The sequence below is a fragment of the Coptis chinensis genome, chromosome 8, assembly GCF_015680905.1.
Source record: "Coptis chinensis isolate HL-2020 chromosome 8, ASM1568090v1, whole genome shotgun sequence".
In the NCBI taxonomy this organism is placed as follows: domain Eukaryota; kingdom Viridiplantae; phylum Streptophyta; class Magnoliopsida; order Ranunculales; family Ranunculaceae; genus Coptis; species Coptis chinensis.
In genome coordinates this window covers 95,048,677-95,070,371 of record NC_141463.1, presented here as the reverse complement: position 1 = coordinate 95,070,371, position 21,695 = coordinate 95,048,677, and the positions used below count along the sequence as shown (strand labels likewise).

The 21,695-nt window shown below is 36.1% G+C and overlaps 3 protein-coding genes across 4 annotated transcripts; 1 reads left to right on the top strand and 2 right to left on the bottom strand.

The window, feature by feature from the left end:
- Positions 1 to 787: 787 nt before the first annotated feature.
- On the bottom strand, positions 788 to 18,707 carry LOC147484678 (MutS2). Of its 2 annotated transcripts, none has more exons than XM_086581440.1 (6): positions 18,053 to 18,702; positions 17,764 to 17,869; positions 16,674 to 16,726; positions 15,273 to 15,404; positions 14,691 to 14,763; positions 788 to 1,308 (listed from the first exon to the last, which is right to left on the bottom strand). In XM_086581440.1, exons 1-6 carry the CDS (start codon positions 18,452 to 18,454, stop codon positions 1,073 to 1,075), a joined length of 1,002 nt encoding a protein of 333 aa, XP_086437566.1. In that variant the 5' UTR covers positions 18,455 to 18,702; the 3' UTR covers positions 788 to 1,072. The 2 variants fall into 2 exon arrangements, with proteins under 2 accessions (XP_086437566.1, XP_086437565.1); XM_086581439.1 differs by lacking the exon at positions 788 to 1,308 and adding an exon at positions 13,446 to 13,977 and having other exon boundaries at positions 18,053 to 18,707.
- On the top strand, positions 1,550 to 3,928 carry LOC147484680 (uncharacterized). The gene is made up of 2 exons (XM_086581437.1): positions 1,550 to 2,767; positions 3,628 to 3,928. The coding sequence occupies exon 1, from the start codon at positions 1,624 to 1,626 to the stop codon at positions 2,710 to 2,712; it is 1,089 nt and encodes a 362-aa protein (XP_086437563.1). The 5' UTR covers positions 1,550 to 1,623; the 3' UTR covers positions 2,713 to 2,767; positions 3,628 to 3,928.
- On the bottom strand, positions 5,582 to 9,677 carry LOC147484679 (uncharacterized). Its single transcript, XM_086576302.1, has 4 exons — positions 8,319 to 9,677; positions 6,915 to 7,760; positions 6,500 to 6,558; positions 5,582 to 6,401 (listed from the first exon to the last, which is right to left on the bottom strand). Exons 1-4 carry the CDS (start codon positions 9,580 to 9,582, stop codon positions 5,877 to 5,879), a joined length of 2,694 nt encoding a protein of 897 aa, XP_086432428.1. The 5' UTR covers positions 9,583 to 9,677; the 3' UTR covers positions 5,582 to 5,876.
- Positions 18,708 to 21,695: the final 2,988 nt, after the last annotated feature.

The following is a 21,695-nucleotide window of genomic DNA, read 5'->3' as shown; positions in this document are numbered from 1 at the left end:
CAGACAAAGAAAAAGAAGAAGAAGAAGAAACTAAAGAAGGGGGAGAAATAGAGATTTACCCGTTGATGAAAGTTTGAGGAGTCCGGTGAGAAAGAGAAAAGAGACATGGAGTTTGTCTCTGTGATTGTGTGAAGTAGCGGGCTGCAGTTCTGTTAGAAGATGAAATTTTGTTTGCTTAAATTTGGAACAGTGCGTACATTCGTTGAGTTTTGGGAAAAGAAAAACTCTTTTTCCTTTTTTAATTTGGAAAAATAGTCGAAACGGTGTGCCTGTTTCGCAAGGTAGTTTATCTTTTAGAGCGAAAAAAAAAGATCAATTACAGATTTACCCTTTCCACAAAGAGCAAAAAAGAAGTGACTGTCTAACTTTCCGGTACCCTTGAGATAAAAAACTTTGGTGTAAAACGGGGAATACGGAAACTAATTGGGAAATCTGGTATCCGCTCTATATATAAGATTATTAAACTTTTTTTACTGCCAAAAAGCATGTTGCATAGAGATTTGGGACGCGTGGCCACTTGTATTAATTAGTTTACACCACTGAACTGAAATGAGAAACTTAAGGATGTAATATTCCCCAAATAGAAGTCCCAAAATTCTATAGCAACAGAATCTTTTGAACCGAATTTGTGAACACACTGACGTGGCACTCATCAGGCAGGGGGTGCATGTGTATTGGTTAAAGAAGTACTGAAAATCAAGGTCTCTCTGCTTGCCACGTCAGTGTGTTCACAAATTCGGTTCAAAAGTGTGAGTTGCTGTAGAAACACTCATAGAAGTCTAACTATAATCAAAACTAAATCTGCAAAATTTATGTTGACTAGGAGAAGCAGTGATATAATACATCCAATGCAAAAGGATTTTGAATACTAATTTACAACTGTCAATAACTATATGTTTAAGAAACAGAAAGGCACTTCTCATCTCATCCTGCAATCCCTCTGCTAGACAACCCCCCTCTTTACAAAATCAATAACACAATCATTAACAGCTGCAAACAACCAAATGTTGGCACAGGTGAAAAAGGATTAGGACAAATATGACAGGTCATGGTCTCTTTGTATTCTGACATACTAAGTTAATGTTGTACACAAATCCGCCTTAATTTCAGGGGATGCATCGAACTTTAGCTGATTAATCTCAAGGGATGAATCCAACTTTTGCTGATTAATCTCGAGAGCTGAATCTAACTTTAGCTTATTAATCTCGAGGGCTGAATCTAACTTTTGCTGATTAATCTCGAGAGCTGAATCTAACTTTAGCTGAAGGCCTTTACCGTAAGCAGCAATGAGAAGAGCCTCAGCTCGCCCTGTAAATGAAGGAAAGAGGAGACATTCAAGCTAAATCATAAGAAATATTATAGAGTAATCATCCAAGTGACTGATCATAACTCTTTTTCACAATTTCCAAAAAGGTCTTTTCTTATCAAAGGGAACTATAATTCAGTTTCATTTTAAGTGTATACACAGTTGTTAGAAATTTGTTTATTGAGAATGACATGATGGTGATAACCTTATCAGAGTTTGTATGAGAAAATATTTGCAGATGAATGAGAAGGGTAGATTGGCGCGTTGGAACCAAGAATGCTAGTTGTTTCTGATTCTTATAATCATACTTACTTCGCATGGCTGGACGATCTTCTCGCTTTTCGGCTAGACGAGCTCCTTCTAAGCGTCAATTAGTCATCCTTACTCTTATTGCTATATGTGGGATAGGTGTTTTTATTCATGGGCAGAAGATTTCTTATTTCTTCCGTCCGCTTTGGGACAGTCCTCCTCCCCCTTTCGAACACCTTCCCCACTACTACGCTGAAAATGTCTCAATGCACCAACTCTGCAGCCTTCATGGTTGGTCCCTTCGTGCTGAACCTCGTCAGGTCTTTGATGCAATTATCTTCAACCATGAGCTTGACTTGCTAGAGATAAGGTGGCGTGAGTTCCTACCTTATGTATCAAAGTTTGTCATCCTCGAGTCTACCACCACTTTCACTGGCATCCCAAAGCCTTTATACTTTGCGGAGAATAGGGATAGGTTCAAATTTGCCGAGGATAAGATAGTTCATAGTGTGTTCCCAGGCAGGGTCGGCTCTAATGGTCGTCACGAGGACCCATTTGTACTTGAGTCAGAACAACGTTGGACCATGAATTCATTAATTCAGCGTGCGGGAATATCCAATGGGGACCTTCTCATTATGTCTGATACAGACGAACTTCCTAGTTCACACACTGTGAAGCTCTTGCAGTGGTGTGACGGCATCCCATCTGTAATGCACCTTGAGCTGAGGAATTACTTGTATTCATTTGAGTTCCCTGTGGATTATAGCAGTTGGCGTGCCTCAGTCCACATATATGACCGTAGAACCCACTACCGGCACTCCCGCCAAACAAATCTTATCCTCTCGGATGCAGGATGGCACTGTAGCTTTTGTTTTCGTAAACTTCAGGAGTTTGTGTTTAAAATGACTGCATACAGTCATGCAGATCGCGTCAGGCGGAGAGATTTTCTCAAATTTTCAAGAATTCAAAGAATCATATGCCGTGGAGATAATCTGTTTGATATGCTACCAGAAGAGTACAGCTTCCAGGAGTTGATTAAAAAGATGGGATCAGTCCCGTCATCAGCATCTGCTGTCCATCTTCCTTCTTACTTGATTAATAATGCGGATAAGTTCAAGTTCCTCCTACCTGGAGGTTGTATGAGATCTTCTGAGTGAGATTTCCAAGCAAATACCAACAGTAGACGAGAGCTTCCCATCCTCTTAAAGAGAGGTAAATTGCATATTTGATCTTATCATCTGCCAAGTTTATACTCATATTTGATCTAATTTTAGCTAGGTTGTGATGTCATTATGACTAAATATTCTTGTTATATCTTCAAACTATATTGATGCCCATGCTAAGCACAGGCTATCTGCAAGGAAATATCTGAATTATGTTTACTGAACAGTTAAACATCACACATTCTCACTGCCCATCGGCTTAATTCAAACTCTCTATCTTAAAACTGATTTAACTTTTTGAAGCTAATAGAAATTGAACTTTCAAAGTGAGAGAAAGGTAGTTCAAACAATGCATTCAGTTATTCTTTCTATGAAGATTTTAGGGTGTTTGGGTCACAAAAATCTGCTGAATATACATAAACTATTCTTTTAGGAAAAAAAATGAAGTTTGTTGTTGGTTTTCTGACTTCAAGAAACTGATGCAGAGAGGAGGCTGATTGGTTTTACCCCTAATCCAGAATAGAGGCAGTAATTTGATTTTATAGGCGACACTTGGTATACAAGAAAATCTAGGACAAGTGTTCAAAATCAAGTAAAGCGATGGTGTTTGGGTGATGTTACTAAATAACTCTTTTAAAAAATAATGCAATTTCAGTTAAAACTCTGCTGACCCCTTCCAGAATAACAAAAGTTGATTGTATTTCACATTTATGAAATTCTTGGAGTGAGGTTTATAACAGTTATTTAAACACACTACAAACATTTTTGAATTCCATCAAACTTTTTCGGCTCTAGTGGAAACATAGTTTCATGAATTTACCCTGAAAACCTCGCCAGCATATTTATGCTGCATATTTTACTTTGATTGTGAACTTAACGTCTTAACTAGAGTACTATATTTTCTTGCAGATGTAAACTAGGAGTAGAAGGTTCGTCTTCACACATCGTTCTGGTTATACGGCAACTATTGCACAAAACGTGCAGCTGTCGAAAGAGAGGAAGCTTCACTTTTGGCAGTGGATCTTGCAATTAGTATATAGGGATTAGCAGGATAGGACTTAAGGAGTTGCGTTTGATATCAGTGGAGACTGAGTTTATGTGTTAAAAGAAAAACTAGAAGTTAATGTTCAAGAAGAACTTGGAGGTTGATAACTTATATTGCCTGCTCCACTTCATTCAAACACAATGAGGATTTTTTATTTCCTTCACAGATTCAGATTACCTACCATGATCTAAAATTTGAAATTTCCATAAATGTGTTGAGCGCAAAAGTAATACATCAATATGTATTCACCAATTTGATGCGAGCTGCGGGCACCACATTTTGATCTGCTATCGAATTTGTAGCATATTTAGTTCTTTCTGTTTTCAATGTACAGTTTAGCATTTTTGTTTAGCATTTTGGAAATCAAACCATCAAATCGCGTTCTACATAGTGGTGCGGAGTAGGAATCCGCATCCAATTCATAATTGTAATACAAGGGCTACGGATACTCAACTTGTGAACCCTTGATAATCATAATGTGTTTGATCTTCATTGCAATGCTTGCTTCTTCCGCAGAACTCAGTTCAAGAATGGCGTAATTCTTCCTTTGATTAATGTACACATTCATAATTTCTGAATCATTGACGACTTCTGAAGATTTAATCCTCTCTAAAAAGAGTCACAATTTTCTTTTCATTGGTCTCACTAGGAAGGTCACCAACACATACTCGATGTCCCACGTGTCCCTGAATCCGCACTAGAACTACTGGTTCACTTAATCTGTGTATAGCTTAACCTTTTTCCAGATTCGTATATCCAAATATGCTTAAAAGGATTTTCTGGTGAATCCTTTTCTTTGTTTTCATTTTACTGATGTATGTTTGTCACTCTCACGCCAGGCCACTGAGAGTGGCGTCTAGTGTAGTCAAAGTTTAAAATGATAAACTTTCTGAACTAAAGTGTTAGTGGCCGGATAAGGATTGTGTTCCATTGAGAGTGGCGTCTGCTCGCCTCTGGGGCCAGATTTGAGCCACCCCTGCATATTTAGTTGCATATGTACGGTGAGAAATTCAGTTGCAGGTAGAGGAATACACGGGTATGAGTATGCGAACCGTGCTACGCATCGGTGTTTTTTCAAATCTTTAAACCTGTCGCTCTAATATCTCTCTGATAGTATGATTTTTTGAATTCTAGTTATAATCTAAAAAATAATATAAAAACATTAGAAGGGGTTGAATATAATTTGAGTGACGTGAATGAGGTTTTCTAAATTATTTTAAATAACTAGTCACTGTGCACGTGGTACCCACGTGGGGGCCATATTAGATTTTTTTATTATTATTAATTTATACGTTTAAAATTACTATTGTACCCTTAGATGCAAATCTTTCTCCAGCCACAGGGACCCATTGAAGCCCACACATTTATAAAAAAAACTATTTTTAAAATAGCAAAATTACCATTTTATCCCTCCAAAAAACAAAAAAAATATTAAAAAATATTGAAAACTGCAAAATGACAAAACTACCCCTGTGACGTACGTGAAACACTATTCATCATACCCCATCTTTTTCTATATAGTAAGATATGAAGCTAATTCTAATTTCAATAAAGTGAGAGAGTTTTTGGTAAATTATTTAAAAATGAGGGAGCTGATTAGAATAATAAAGGGAGGTGGTTCTAAAATCATAAAATAGAGAGATTACAAATACACAGTTCGGTTGAGAAATTTTCCTCCAAAAGATCCGGCTATCATATAGTGTAGAGATGGGGGCCATTGGAGGGAAATTTTAAGGGTTTTACAGGGATAAGGAACCATTTGATCGAGTTGGTCTTAACTCTTAACAAATACTGCATAATAACCAAATTGATACAAAATAACCAATAACTTTCACCTCATAAAAGTAGAGCATATGGCCACTATCCTGGGAATCATGTACTGGTTGGTAGCAACCTCTAACACACGTATGAAGAATCTCCCTTCAATTTCCTTTTTACTCAATTTATTAATGTTTCTAAACAGTGTTCTATATATTCCATACGAACATAAATGAAAGAAAAAGTACAGAGCAAAACACAAATTTCTTCTGCTCTCTCTATCTCTTCCATACTCATTTATTTGTAAAAGATGTGATTTTACCTTTCAATTAAACTGTCGTTGGAATCAGTTAAGTTATTTGTGAACCCTTGTACCAAGAAATGTGTCTCTGATAGCTTGCAATTCTTTACTGACATCTCTAATATCCATTCTCTCTGACGGTGATTCCATAGAACATGCAATCCCAATTCTGACTATTGGAGCCATGCACTCTAGCAGTTTTGTTATTTTGTGGCTGCCGATTTTCATGTTATTAGTATCTCCAAAAGTGTCATCTCCTTCAGATAGAAGTATTGGATCTACAATTTTTATAAGTTGATCTCGCAAACCATTGCTAGCATAGTTATGGAGGCTTAAACCGTCTTTAAACATCTCATCGGTTGGTCTCCTTCCTGTGGACATTTCCAACACCAAAATTCCATAACTGTACACATCACCTTGTGTGGATGCATCAGCTCCCATACCATATTCTGCAATATATACATCAATTACTAGTTTCGATAAACCATTTAAATGTAACCAAAAAAAATATATATTAAGTGTCATTGGGCAGCAAAAAAAAATGAAAATGAAAAAGAATATAATAGTAATACCGTAATGCTTTACATATATCCATTAGTATACTACATAGAGATTGAAAAGCTCATCACAATCGTCAGTTAAGATATTGATAGAAGTAAACAAACTAGGTTAATTACCACCACAATCACAGTTCTTTCATCCTCAATCTTTTGAATTTTAACTCCACTAACGTAGACTGAAAAGAAATTAGATCAAATTAATCGTTTTATTATCTCTAACAGCTCTTTTAATTCGCACTAACTTAACATTCTTTTTTCCTCTTTTAAGATATCTAAATAAGTATGCTATAAGCTTTGGAGATGAAAACATTCAACAATCCAAGGCCCTCTTTAAGCTCGTGTAACTGGGGTCTTAACGGTGTACATCGAACTTAACAAGGGGAATAAAAAAGAGACAAAGATTTGAGTTTCACTAAAATGTTGCTGCACATAAAGATTATAACTAATGCAGTATACCAGATAATGATTTTAATGCATTTATGAATTGGAAAAAATGACTTAAATCCACATATATCGATATTTAAATTCCTACACGGTGGCATAGCCATGGATCCTTTACCCTTTGTTGAGGTACTTTGATTATCATGCAAGTTCTCTAGTGATCCCGAAATAAGCTTTGCCAAACCAAAATCACTAACATGAGCTACCATATCATTATCAAGAAGCACATTGCTTGGCTTTAGATCACGATGAACAACCAAAACATGGCACTCGTGATGAAGATAGCTAAGAGCAGAAGCAACATTAATGGCGACATTTAGTCTTTGAAGTAGGTTCAAATTTGATTCTTCATCTTGTTCACTGATCTCTTGATGCAGCCACTTATCTAAACTTCCATTTGGCATGAACTCAAAGACTAGTGCTTTAAATTCATTTCCTTCGTAATCCACGCTAGAGCAAGAAGTTAGAATCTTAACAAGATTTCGATGGCGGATATTACGCAATGATTCACACTCTGCCACGAAACTCTTTAAAGCTCCTCTCAATTGAAGTTTGAAGACCTTAACAGCAACAATGGTTTCATATTGGTTGAGCATTCCCTTATACACATTGCCAAAACCACCTGAACCAACAAAATTAGTTGGAGAAAATCCACCAGTTGCTTGAGAAAGATCTCCATAAGAGACCATAGCATGTTGCTCATTGAATGATGGCAAAGAAGCCGTTTCAAGTTTTCTTTTTCTTCTCCAGTAAAATATCAGAGAACACGATGCCAAAAGAATGAACACGGCCACACTGATCGTAATTGCTATTTTGGAAGAAATGGACATTCCTTGCTTTTCAGATTTGTTAACTCGGCATGGTGGCAATTGCAGTTCATGTATACCCCCACAAAGAACGGAATTTCTAACAACTGAAAAATTGCTTGCAATTTTAAAATTTATTCATTGGTACCTCACCTTCAAATTTATTGAAGGATAGATTCAACCACTGGAGAAATGGAAAGCCCTCCAAATATTTTGGAATTCCACCGGACAAGTTGTTGCTTGATAGATCTAACTCTTGGACATTCTCTAAAGAGCTCCAAGATTGAGGGCTGTCCCCTTCAAACAAATTATCATGCAAGTATAACTTTTTCGGACTCTCACACTCACCAAGAGTACTAGGCAATAAACCCGGATAACTTATTTCTAGGCGCATCCATTGTACCAAGATTTTTTAGTTTTCCTACTACTAAAAGGTAAGGAACCAGTTATGGAGTTAAGAGAGAAGTTAAGATAAAACAGAGAAGAAATATTAAAAGCTCTTGAGGTAGGGTACCATTAAGGTTGTTTTGTTCCGGACCGGTCGTAAGTAGCAATTGGCTAAGAGCACCAAGACCTGAAGGAATCATTCCTTCCAAGTATGTTGCTTCCTAAAAACAATCTACTCAATTTAGTATTGTTTGCTAGAAGATGGAATCGGTCCGGATAATTTGTTTTATGGACGATTTAACCCTGTAAACTATGAAGTTTTCCAATAGAAGATGGAATACTACCGTACAAGTTATTAGAGTTGAGAGATAATGCAAACAAATTGACCAGGTTCCCAATCGCTTCTGGGATAATTCCAGATATTCGATTGCCTCCTAGATACAAATCCTCAATTTGGTTGGAGAGATTGGTAATAGAGTTCGGGAAAACACCTCCAAAATTGTTTTGGGCCAAGTCTAATTCCTTTAAATTACTGGAGTTGGTCAAATAAGTTATAAAACTCAAATCATGAGCTTCTCCTGTTCCTAGATAATTTTGTTCAATATGTATGGACACTATAGTTTGAGGGAATTGAAAATCCATAGGAACTGGTCCTTCGAAATTGTTTGTTGAAATATCAAAAATTTGAAGTTTAGAAGCATTAGCTAATGAAACTGGGAGTTGTCCAGAAAGTTGATTTCCAGCCCCAGAGAAACCAGCGAGATTAGGAAGAGTGATGCCCATGTCTGGTGGAAGACTACCACTAAACTGGTTAAAGGCAATTCCTAATCGCTTGAGGGATGAGATGTTGAAAATTGTTAAAGGCACCTCACCAGACAGTCTATTAACTTCAACACCGACGGATATTAAGCTTGACAATTCACCAAAGCTGACTGGAATACTTCCAACCAAATTATTTTCTTGTATAAAGAAGCTTTGAAGCGACGAAAGATTACCTAAAGAAGGAGGTAGCACTCCTGTCAGATTGCTTCTAGAAATCCTCAAATCTACAAGGTTAGACAATGAGCCAAGCTCTGCCGGAATATTCCCTGACAATTTGTTCCAATTTATATTAAGGAACCTGAGTTCAGTACATTGGGTTAGATTGACTGGAATTTCTCCTTCGAAAGTGTTATCGAACAGATTGAGTTTTTGAAGACGAAACAAACGACCAATTTCTTGTGGGATCTCACCGGAGAATCTATTGTGTGTTAGGTAGATGACCCTTAGGAAACTGAGGTTTCCAATATGAGGCGATAACGATCCAACCAAACTCTGGCGGGAAAGATTCAAACTTATGACTCTTTGATGACGCTTGCCGCATGTAATGCCTTGCCACTGACAGAAATGAAAAGATTGGTTCCACGAGCTTAAGCCGCCTTTAATTTCATCTCTAATAGCGATTAGAGAGTGAAGATCAGTCTCATTTCCTGAGGTGGCCATACAAGGTTTTGTTTGTGACAATTGGTTAAAGAGTAAGAAGAACATGTAAACGTTTAATAATGTAAATGCCTGCTTTGAAATCATCTTTGCGAATTGTAAAATTTGTTTTGGTAAAGTGAATTGTAATTTAAGGTGTGTGGAATATATAGGAGCATTGCCACCTGTGCTTGGTTGATTTACAAATGTGAATCTGTAAAATCTTTATTTTTGTGGCAATATTTCTTCGATGGTGTGAATGGAGCATTGGGAAATATCACATTAACTTGTTGCCGTTGTTGGTGACTTTGTGTCCAAAATGTGGGTGATATATTGAAAATAGAAAGAGTTGGGGAAACAAGAAAAAACAAGTCTACTTTGCCTGCTGCTGTGGAAAAATGAAAGAAAGTAGCCCACTTTTAGCCTTCTAGATGTTTGACAAACTTTACAATCCCATCACGTGTCAACGTCCGAATTGCAGATTGAAAAGATGCCTAGCAAATGTTTTAAGCAAACTTTGAGGGACTTGAGCGATTAGCAATATGAAACATGTGTTTTCTGTCCAGAGGTTTTACTGTTTTAGTGGTCCTAAACTATTGGACACACTTCGGTCCTAAGGGCTTACGAGCGATTAGCAATATGAAACATGTCTAAGTAGAACATTTTATGTTACAGACTTACGAGCATATGGTGAGCATCAACACTGCAGTGCCAGAAGCTGTTATTCATGTAAGTTAAATAGATGAAGATTTTAGATGTTATGGCATAATGATAAATGAAAGCATCTAACTGATAAACAAATATTTCCTCGTATTCTATTACGTACTAGTAATTCATGAATTTGAATTAATACCAATTGACAATGGCAATAAAGAACCACATCGTTCAACAGGGAGAAAGTATGTGAGAGTGTAATAACAAGCTTTTATGTGATTAATACAAAGGGTAGGGGACCTCTCTAACAACCTCGCTTACCTACCAAAAATAAATAAAAATAAAGAACCACATCGTTGAAATCTCTATACAAAATCAAATCTCTTCCAGATGAAGAAATGACTACACCATGCATATATGCAGCAAAACAGCCAAACCAAAAAGGATACCATAATCCCCTGGACAGTTGCTGAGTAGATCAACGTGGATCAGAAGTGGATGACTATGCTTGTTTGATGGTTATTATCCCAGCAAACAACCATCAAACAGGATTCAGTTAGCATTGCGAATTTGAAAACCCATTTCTCTTTTTTATCCCCCTACTGACCAGGGTTTGAGATTGTGGTTCAAGAAGGATGTTTGTAGCCACATTGACGTTGTTTCTGGCCTGTACAAGTACCTGTCTTGCCGAGTTCCTGTCAAAGCCCATTGAAATTTGCACAGGCTATCTGCAAGGAAATATCTGAATGATGTTTACTAAACAGTTAACATCACACATTGTTCACTGCCTACATCAGCTTAAGACAGACTCTCTATCTTAAAACTGATGTAACTTTTGAAGTAAGAGAAATTGAACTTTCAAAGTGAGAGAAACGTAGTAACAGTCAAACAATGCGTTCAAATTTTCTTTTTATGAAGCATTTTAGGGAGAACATAAGGATTGGCGTGACGAAATCTGCTGAATATACATAAACTATTATATTCCTTATAGAAAAAAAAAATGAAGTTTGTTGTTGGGAGTTTCTGACTTAAAGATATGTGTGAGACTGTGAGGCAGTGAGGAGGTTGATAGGTTTTACCTACCTAAAAGAAGAGTAGAGGCAGTAAGTTGAAGTGATTATAGGCTACACTTGGTATACAAGAAAATCTAGGACAAGTGTTCAAAATCAAGTAAACCGATGGTGTTTTGGTCGTATTGTAGGTGGTGGTGTTACCAAATAACTTTTTTTAAAAATAATGCAGTCAAAACACTGCTGATCCCTTCCAGAATAACAAAAGTTGATTGTATTTCACATTTATGAAATTCTTAGAGTGAGATTTATAACAGGTATTTAATCACACTACAAACATTTTTGAATCCATCAAACTTTTGTGGCTCTAGTGGAAACTTAGTATCATGAATTTACCCTGAAAACTTCACCTATGTATATATGCTGCATATTTTGCTTTGATTGCGAACTGAACATCTTAACTGGAATACTGTATTTTCTTGCAGATGTAAACTAGGAGTAGCAGGTTCGTCTTCACATATAGTTCTGGTTATACGATAACTATTGCACAAAATGTGCAGATGTCGAAAGAGAGGAAGCTTCACTTTTGGCAGTGGATCGCAGGATAGGACTTGAGGAGTTGCATTTGATATCGGTGGAGACTAAGTTTATGTGTTAAAAGAAAAACTAAAAGTTAATGCTCAAGAAGAGCTTGGAGGTTGATAACATATATTGCCTGCGCCACTTCATTCAAATGCCATGAGGAAGTTTTTTTATTATTATTATTTTATTTTCTTTGATTAACATCTTAAAATTTCCATAAAGATATAGAGCACAAAAGTAATACATCAATGTGTATTCACCAATTTATATGCGAGCACCAACATTTTGATCTGCTATCGAATTTGTAGCATTTGGAGTTCTTTTTGTTTTCAATAGTTCAGCATTTTTGTTTTGCAATTTGGAAATCAAATCGTCCATTCTCGTTCTACATAGTGGTGAGGAGTTGGAATCCGCATCCAATTCATAATTGTAATGACAACGGCTACGGATACTCAATGATTACTTCCTCTGCAGAACTCGGTTCAAGAGCATGGAGATGGAGGTCATTTACGCAAGTTCACGCAATGGACGTATTGACCAGTAAGTGAACCGTCACGTGCTAAACCGTTAACCGTCCAAAGCAGGCAGAGTTTGCCCATCCCTAAATGAAAGAGATGCAATGATTGTCTATTATTTTGATCCATATCAGGATTGATGGACTGAGTGGCTTCGCCTGAACCATGCATGCACTGGTACCATGGGTTTGCTGCTGCCGGATGATAGATCTTAAGCCTACAGCCCTACAAGGATCTCCGAGGATACACGTGGACGTAGAGGACTTGACCTACAATCACACGACCCGCACCATAGTAGGAATAGAAATGCATTGGAGGGATGCTCCCCAAAGGCAAACTAGCAGGACTACATAAGTAGGTTGTCGTTTCGAAATAGTAGAAACCTGCTTCCTGATAAAATACAAGAATTTTCTTTTCTTCTAAAAAATACAATGTAGAGACGAAGCGGGACAGCACCTGGAAATCAGTTCTGGTGGAGGAGGCAATAGAGTCCATAACTTCGAGGCTAAGGGAAAATACCTCTGCCCAGGGTTCCGCAGGTTTATCAAGAGTAGAAGCACCTAAGGCATATATTTTTCCATCCAAAGCAGCCACCACAGGAACAGACTTGCCTCCAATCATCTGAGGGTCCTCTGCCCAAGTGCCAGTTCGAGTGTCAATAACAAGGACACAAGTGGCCACTTGCTAGTAGCCTAGTATCACATTTAAGTTCTACATCTCTAATCAGACAAAGCTTTAGCTTTGAATCGAAGGTGATGCAGCTGAACCTCCAGGAGTTTCAGTGCCAGGAATCTCCAATAAAACACATAGGAGTTTTTTTTTTCAAAGATGTTAACTAAATAGATCATACAAATTAGAGATCAAATTCGCTACAAATTGTGCCACAATCCCTTTCTTAATAGCAAAACCAATCCTCCTAGACACATTCATTTGTCATCACATTTTTATTTTATTTTTTTAGGGCAAGCCAATGCTTTAGAGCTCTTTAGGATCCAGTGGTCCACAATCGTTCGGACTTGGTTTATTTTTTTTTTATTATTATTAAATTTTTTACTGCCAAAAAGCATGTTGCATAAAGATTTGGGACGCGCGGTCACTTGTATTAATTAGTTTACAGTTTACACCACTGAACTGAAATGAGAAACTTAAGGCTGTAATATTCCCCAAAAAGAAGTCTAACTATAATCAAAACTAAATCTGCAAAAATATGTTGACTAGGAGAAGCACTGATATAAAACATCCAATGCAAAAGGATTTTGAATACTAATTTACAACTTTCAATAACTATATGTTTAAGAAACAGAAAGGCACTTCTCATCTCATCCTGCAATCCCTCTGCTAGACAACCCCCCTCTTTACAAAATCAATAACACAATCATTAACAGCTGCAAACAACCAAATGTTGGCACAGGTGAAAAAGGATTAGGACAAATATGACAGGTCATGGTCTCTTTGTATTCTGACATACTAAGTTAATGTTGTACACAAATCCAAATCCGCCTTAATTTCAGGGGATGCATCTAACTTTAGCTGATTAATCTCAAGGGCTGCATCTAACTTTAGCTGATTAATCTCGAGGGATGAATCCAACTTTTGCTGATTAATCTCGAGAGCTGAATCTAACTTTAGCTTATTAATCTCAAGGGCTGAATCCAACTTTTGCTGATTAATCTCGAGAGCTGAATCTAACTTTAGGTGAAGGCCTTTACCGTAAGCAGCAATGAGAAGAGCCTCAGCTCGCCCTGTACATGAAGGAAAGAGGAGACATTCAAGCTAAATCATAAGAAATATTATAGAGTAATCATCCAAGTGACTGATCATAACTCTTTTTCACAATTTCCAAAAAGGTCCTTTCTTATCATAGGAAACTACAGTTCATCAGTACTATCTAATATCTAATATTTGACCAATACAGCATGAACTTCCGTTGTGCATTTGGGTGGGCTATCACACCAAACTCCACATACGACATGGATATATACCATAGATATTTGATACAGTCCCATCAAGCTATGAGCTTGTTTCCAGAGTCAATGTTAAAGAGCAAGTGCAGTTTATGGAGCATGTACAACAAAAACCCACGCCTTCAGGGAGATGAAAAACATACTAAATTCTTCACTGACCCAATTAGCTAACAGGTTTTGTGTTGACCTATTGTTGTTAAAATGTGACATTGATAAATGTGTATATCTCTATCTCCTATAGAGATATAAAGTGTCACAAACCAGATAGACATATACTACTAAAGCATGTGGGCATGTCAACACTGAACCCAGAAAATGGAGTATCCTTATTGCATCAGTCTCTATGTCTGGAAAGCACCAATACAATTGAATCAGTCATGTTAAGGGCTTAAGGCTATGTGTATGCCGCAGAATTGTATTCCACAAACATCTTGTATCAATGTGCATCAAACTATTAGACAGGTGTGAGCTTATATAGTTGGCAATCTTACCATGATCCTTCTTCCTTGTTAGTAGGGAGCTTAAAGATGGAAACAGAGTGCTTGCAGCTGTCCTGCTATCGTCCTGTAAAATTGGACATGTAACTAACATGGTTAAGTGTTTAAGTATAAAAGAACCCCAAAATTAATAATCATAATTAAGTATTGGACAACAACTTGCACCAAACCTGACAGGGGACAAGCACCCAGTTGAGTGGAATGACAAAATTCAGTCAGTAGTTAATCTTGCTATGGCAAGAAGACGTGTATTGCTTAAAATAAGATTTATAAGGGAGCAACTTAATTGTGAATTTGAATGAAAAATTTCAAGTCATACCTGTAAAGTGATAAGTATATTTTTGGTTCAAAAAATTAATATATAACTTGCTCCAAGATTTACAACATTTTACTTTTCAAAATTTTCAATGCAATTGTGTACATAAAAAAAAGCATAATAGCCAATGGATAATGTAAGGAGGTCTAGGTAACTTGCTCCTGAGGTTTTACAACATTTTACTTTTTAAATGAATTCAATGCAATTTTGTATAATTGTAAAAGAGCACGACCAACGTATGACATAAGAAATACACAGACCTTAGTTAAGCGACTTCCAGACAGCTGAAAATGGTTCTTCCATAATAAAGAAGTAACAGGAACAACAGAGAACCCAGACGCAACCAAGATGCCAATCCACATTCCATACCCAAAACCTCCACTCCACCATCCCTTCAATGCACGAAATAATAACATTTTTAGTAAGTATCATGTTCATTAACTGAAGGGTTAAGAACTTATGATGATTACAGTAGCATGATAGAAGAATTGAGCTACAGCTCTCTCTCTTACTAAAACATTCAAATCACTACAGATATATTTATTAATACAACAAACTACAAAAGGAGAAGCTTGGAGAACTACAGTTAAAGAGAACCCAATAAATAACTGCAAGATTTGTATCCTGTCTCGTATTTAGACCAATCAAAATAGTCAGAGGTTATAAAGTGGCATTGGATAGTTTAAACTAAACCATTACATGAGTCTGAGTACAATTGATTGAAATCTGGAATTGAGGGGAAACTTATTAACAGTGAAAGTTGGAACATGAAAGCATGAAACCAAATAGATGGTTCAATTTTCATTTTAAATCTGATGAATATAAGATTTGTATACTGAGTTTCTAGAAACCATGAGCTGTTTTGCACTGAGGCATTTAAAGTTAAAAGGTGAATTCCAATATATAAGTTGAAAGTTGGAACTTATAGTATGAAATCAAATGTATGGTTCAATTTTCATTTGCATTTAATCAAAGGGAAATAATTTCACTATTAACCTATGTATTTGTTCAAATACTTGTATGAAGAAAAAAAAGTGCTCAAGCCAGTGACACACATCGCTTCAATTTTTAGTAACATAACTCAACTTAACTATCAAATAATAAAAGTTGGTAGCTCTACGATCAAAGATGACATGGAGAAACGCTCAACGTCCATAATAATATATTAATACAACAAGTTATCAAGAAAGTAAATCATGTGTGGATTGCAACCAGAGAATTTATTGATAAATATGGAAACATAGAATGAAGTGACTGGGGCTAAAAATCCCATCTTGTCCTATAAGTAGTAGACAAAAACAAAAGAAAAATAGACATTAAAGACACCTTTATATTCTGGACCAAAATTTATCATGGATGATGAATCAGGTTTACATATTCATGAAGTATTGTTACGAGATAGATGTTCAGGGAATGTCTTTCTTTCTTTCTTCTTCAAAGTTGCAGGTAGACTATCTAATTATACCACCAGAGGAAGTTAATAGAATCACCGGTAGACGTACAAGCAATCCACTTGATATTGATTACCGATACAGAAATATTGAAATACAATAGAAGTGAAGGAAACAAGTAATCCAAAATAACAAGACAAAGAGAGTGCAATTCAATGCTCCACACTGAATTATTATTGTTCTGGAGAAGTTCACGTCATACACTCATACCTGCTTCCCGTCTTGCGGAAAAGGGATTGATTGCTCAAGGTAGGCAGTGGTCCCTGATAAAAAAGATTTTTTTTAAAAAAAAAAGGAAAAAATAGAAGTACAAAAGTACTTAAAATAGATAAACAGGAAAAGAACCAAGCATATTTGGTATATATAAACAGTGCTGCTGTGTAGCCACCACTTAAAAGAATCATCATTCTTGTGTCCTGAATACCGAGAGAAACAGAGATCTACATTTCTCTTGAGTTCAAGAATGTGGAATCTTCTATCTACTGGTATTGTTGGATTAATGGATTGTGTGAAAAGTCAGTAATGCTTTTGCAGAACCAACCAGTTACAGTTGATTCTAGGATAGTTCTAGTTATAGCTATACTTTGATATTGGTTGTGTGACAACAAGGAGAGGAAGGCTAATGTTCGTTACAGTTCAAGGATCTACTATTTCAGGGGATAATCTTGTGGAAGGATATGTAACAGTTTGTACCTCAGTCTTAAGTTGCCTGGGGAGATTCTTCGTCTTTGTTTCCTCTCTCCTTTTTCGGTAAAATCCGCCCTCACTATGTATAGGGTGGTTAGCATATGATAAGTGGTCGAGGGAGTGCGTGCCAACACTCTGACTCTTTCTCAGAATTAAACTTGAGAGTGGATATTCATTTTAGTTTCCTGATAAGCTACTGAAAATATCTTTCCAACAGCTTGTATTACTAACAAAACTGCACTCAGTCATAATTAACACCACAAACTATTGAGTATTGACCATTCACAACTCATTTGGTTCTCTGCACTAAAATGTAAAAAAAAGAGTTCGATTAGCCAATAGAATGGAACAGCTGGTTAAAAGAAACACAAGAGTCTTCTAATATTTCCCCATAATCATTCTCACTTCCTCAGCTAGTTTGAGAAGAACAGAAAAGGTATACATATTTGCACTACATTTAATAACCCGTGTCCACATCCAAGCTGTTAGCATGTTCTAATATACAGCCACAACTAGCATGCTTTTACTTAAATGAATGAATCAGCTGATGCTCCAAAAAAGTCAAAGCTGAAAACCTACAATGCCATATAAAAATTAGTGGAAGTCCTCGTACCAAGTGGGGCATTAAAGCTTTGCAGCATCTGAACAATGGAATTCGCGTCTAAACGTCTTCGAACTCTTTTACCAACCAATATTTGTACGTGGGGATTATCAAAAACCTATCAGGTGAAAAGATTTATCAAACTTAAACGTATCATCTAGTACAATTATTCCAACTAAATACAGTAGAAAATATGCATTACTAACTTATCAGACTACAATATCACAACAATGCAACCAAACTATAACAATGCATACAACTACTCCAAAATAATGAAGAGAAACAAATGTAATAAAATTACCTGCGCAGAACAACCGGACTCATCGGTTTTCAATAGCGCTAAAGCTCCAGAAACATCAGGGTCAATCCCAATAACCCAATTCAAACCAGCCCCAGACCCATTACTCCTCACCTCACTTCCCAACTCTTCAACTTTCTCAGGAAGTGGACAAGAAAGTGAAGCTAACCATTTCTCCTTCAACTCAGCATCTGAAACCTTAGCTTTATCCTTAAGACTACTCTCCAAAACCTTTTTTCTACAATTTTTACCATTAATCAACTGATGGGCATTTGCCAAATCAACTGAACTTGCAGAAAAGTTTCTAACTTTGTTGTAAATTTGCAATTTAGTTCTAAAGCTAGTGGAAACTACTGAGTTCATGGAGGAAATAAGAGGTTTTGAAGGGGTTTTAAGTGATTCCATTAAAATTTGAGGGGTGAAGTAGAAATGAGGGTCATTTAAATATGAAAGTTTGGAGAAAATCTGAGGAGGAATTGAGGGGGTGTCTTCATTTTTTGAGTTGAGAGTTTGAAGTTGAGTTTTTTTTTTTTTAGCTTTGAGTGAAGTGGATAGAGGGTTTTTACTAACATGCGCCTAAGAAGTGATGGTTAGTTAACCTACACACCATAGGAGGATATTCAAAAGAGAGAGGGAACTAGGGATTTTATATTATGGAATTTTGGATCTTGGCATTTAATCCATTTATAATGCTAACCAGTTTTGCACTTTCAGCCCATGGGTAGTATGTTTTTAGCCCATGAGTAGCTGGGTAGTATTTTTTGTCTTTAAATAGCCCATGTGTAACTAGTGGAACTTTTTGAGCTTATCTTATGGGTGTCTATTTTTTTCAAAAACATAAATTTTCCGAATTCGATCCGATATTTTTTCAAATTTGGCAATGATATTTGTGTTTTGATATCTGAAATTTTGATATTTGATTTTAAAAAATAATTTGATTGGAATTAGATATGTTTTCAAAATCCAATCCGATCAAATTTCTTATTAATTTTTGAATTTTTAACATATAGCGGTCTATTTCATATAGTTACTAAATTAAAACTATATATAGTTTACAAACCAAATAAAAATCCTAGAGAAGTAGAACATTGTCTCTCTCACAACTTCAAGAAATCAATATTGTCATTCTAGTACATATCTCAATTTATCCCATATTCCTATTTATTGAATTAATGCATGCATTAACATGAAGAGTTTTTTTGCTAAATGAACGTATTAAAAGGTCTAAGTTGTTTATTGAACTAATACATTTCAAAATGATTGCTAAATGAATGTATTAACTGGATAAAGAATGGTTATTCTAAAAAAGAATCCGATTATATAATTCAAATTTCCGATTTACTTTCATATTTTGTGGTTTCCGAAATTTTCAAAAAAAATCGATTTTTCAAACTTTCCGAATTCGAAAAACAAATGGTCATCCAAAAAATAATTAGTCGAATTTGGAAAGGATATACGAAAAAAATTGATTTTTTTTCCAAAAGATCCGAAATCACCCCTGACTTAAGTATCTTAAACGGGAGTTTTCTAGTCACTTTGCCAAATATCACATAGAGTACGAAAAGAACGAGAGAACGTCATTTTCCCTGTATAGGCCGGTATTATCAATGGGAAGTCCAAGCTGGAGAAGCATGATGTTACTTCCCAAGTCAGAACTCAGAAATGGCAAAGTTTTAAATAATCAACCAATCAAACCATAACCACACGGAAACCTTGTTATATCCTTAGTTCCTTCACAGCATTGTGAGGTTTACAATGAAATAACACTACGGTCTCAATCCCAAATATGATGCCCTATGGCCTGCTTCGGCAGAAATATATATGAGACTGAAAATGTATTCTAATTGGCCACCTATCAGTTAAATGATTAAGTATGAGTGTATGACCAGTTGACCACACGTCCACACCAATTAGTTTTCAGGTTATCATAGTACTAGCAACAAGTTTGATTGATAGTTTAATTTGTTACCGAAGAAAAGTTTGAATGATAGACTGATAGTTTCGAAGTATTATTGAATATTGAGACCGTTCATGTAACAGTATTCCCCATTACAACGAGTTTTAACAAATATATTAAGAATTTAAGACCATAACAATGTCCAAAAGAGTAAAAATTGGAAGCCTAGTCCATACATGAAGCATTTAATGTCCAAGAGCTGAACTCCAAGAAGGTCTTCACAGGACCACAGATATCAGACACACAGATTGGATGTGTGCATCGCTTCAGGCCCTGGATTTTAACCAGACCACGCCTACCATATTTTCGAAACCCGTATGGCTTTCTCGTATGAACTAAACCCTATGGATAACATTTTGGACTAGTTTAGCAAACAATGTATGCTAATGATATTGTGTTGCAGCATGCAACAACTCATATATTGATATATATGTATCATCATCTTAAGAAATTTCATTATTTGAATTACCTACAATTCATTGGTTCTCGGATTGGAAAGCATTGCTACAAATATTGTTCATCTCAACGAGGTTTATTTAAACTTGAGATGGAAATCCAAATAATAATATTATGTTGATCTGCCCGGGTTGATTTGGATTTGTTTGTAACTATTATTAGTGGCTAATACATACAAAAGGCATAATGCTCTTGTGAGCTCCTACTTGTTCGGTATCCGTGTATTCCTTTAAGGAAAAATAATGTATGGGGTAACCTTAAGGGAGATGAGATCAAAGTGCTAATTTGTCTGGTAACACCATGACATGATCTTCCAAAGAAAAGGCATCTCTGATGGGCCAGTATCTGGGTCGCTAATGATCCAAATCTTATATTGAAACCTCTAAGGGCCACAAGAGAGTAATCAGTTATCAGTTTATCACCATGTGTTTGTCTTGGTATGAATGGCTCTACTTGTATTCAAAAGTAGCAAAGGGACCATTAAACAACTTATTGTGACAAAAGCATTCAGGTACTGGTGATTAGACTCCAACCTGCCAAGGTCCCAAAAAGCCTGTACAGTTTTTATTTGTTCTTATTCTTGATACATAGTATCTTAAATATAACAATTTAAATCATCAATTTGGCGAGCAATATTAATCTAAAGCAAGTATTGTTAATGTTATCATCTAGACATTTTTAAGTAATACATCTCTAATGGATCTGCATATGTCGCGCCATGCCGCCATCCTAATAGACTAATAGTTCCCAAGAATTTACAAATGTCCGTCTCTAGTAGTTCCCAAGGTTGTAAAGCTTTTTTTTATTTTTGTTCAAATGATATCAGTTATATCACAATGCGCACAATCCACATCCATGAATTGTTTGGTTTTTAAAATTTTTCATATTTGTTTTACTATATTTTCTTTTGGAGTTGTAACTCCAAACCTGTAATTCTTCAAATTTCAATGCTGCTTCACCATGAGGCATGAGTCCAGTTTAAGTGTTTAACCCCTATCCAAGTTTGTCAAAATGGTGATTCACGGGTCGGGTACCCATTTACCTATATTCCCCTCAATAAGCACATTCATGCATGATTCATTCATAAAAACATAAATGCCACTCTAATCACACCAAAATCAAAGCGTCCTTCTACTTTTTCCTCCTCCTTCCTTCTTGTTATGTTCTCTTTTTCCTATACTTCAGTACCAATTCCTTTTCTGTTCTTTCTAAATTTAGTTCTTAACTCAGCAT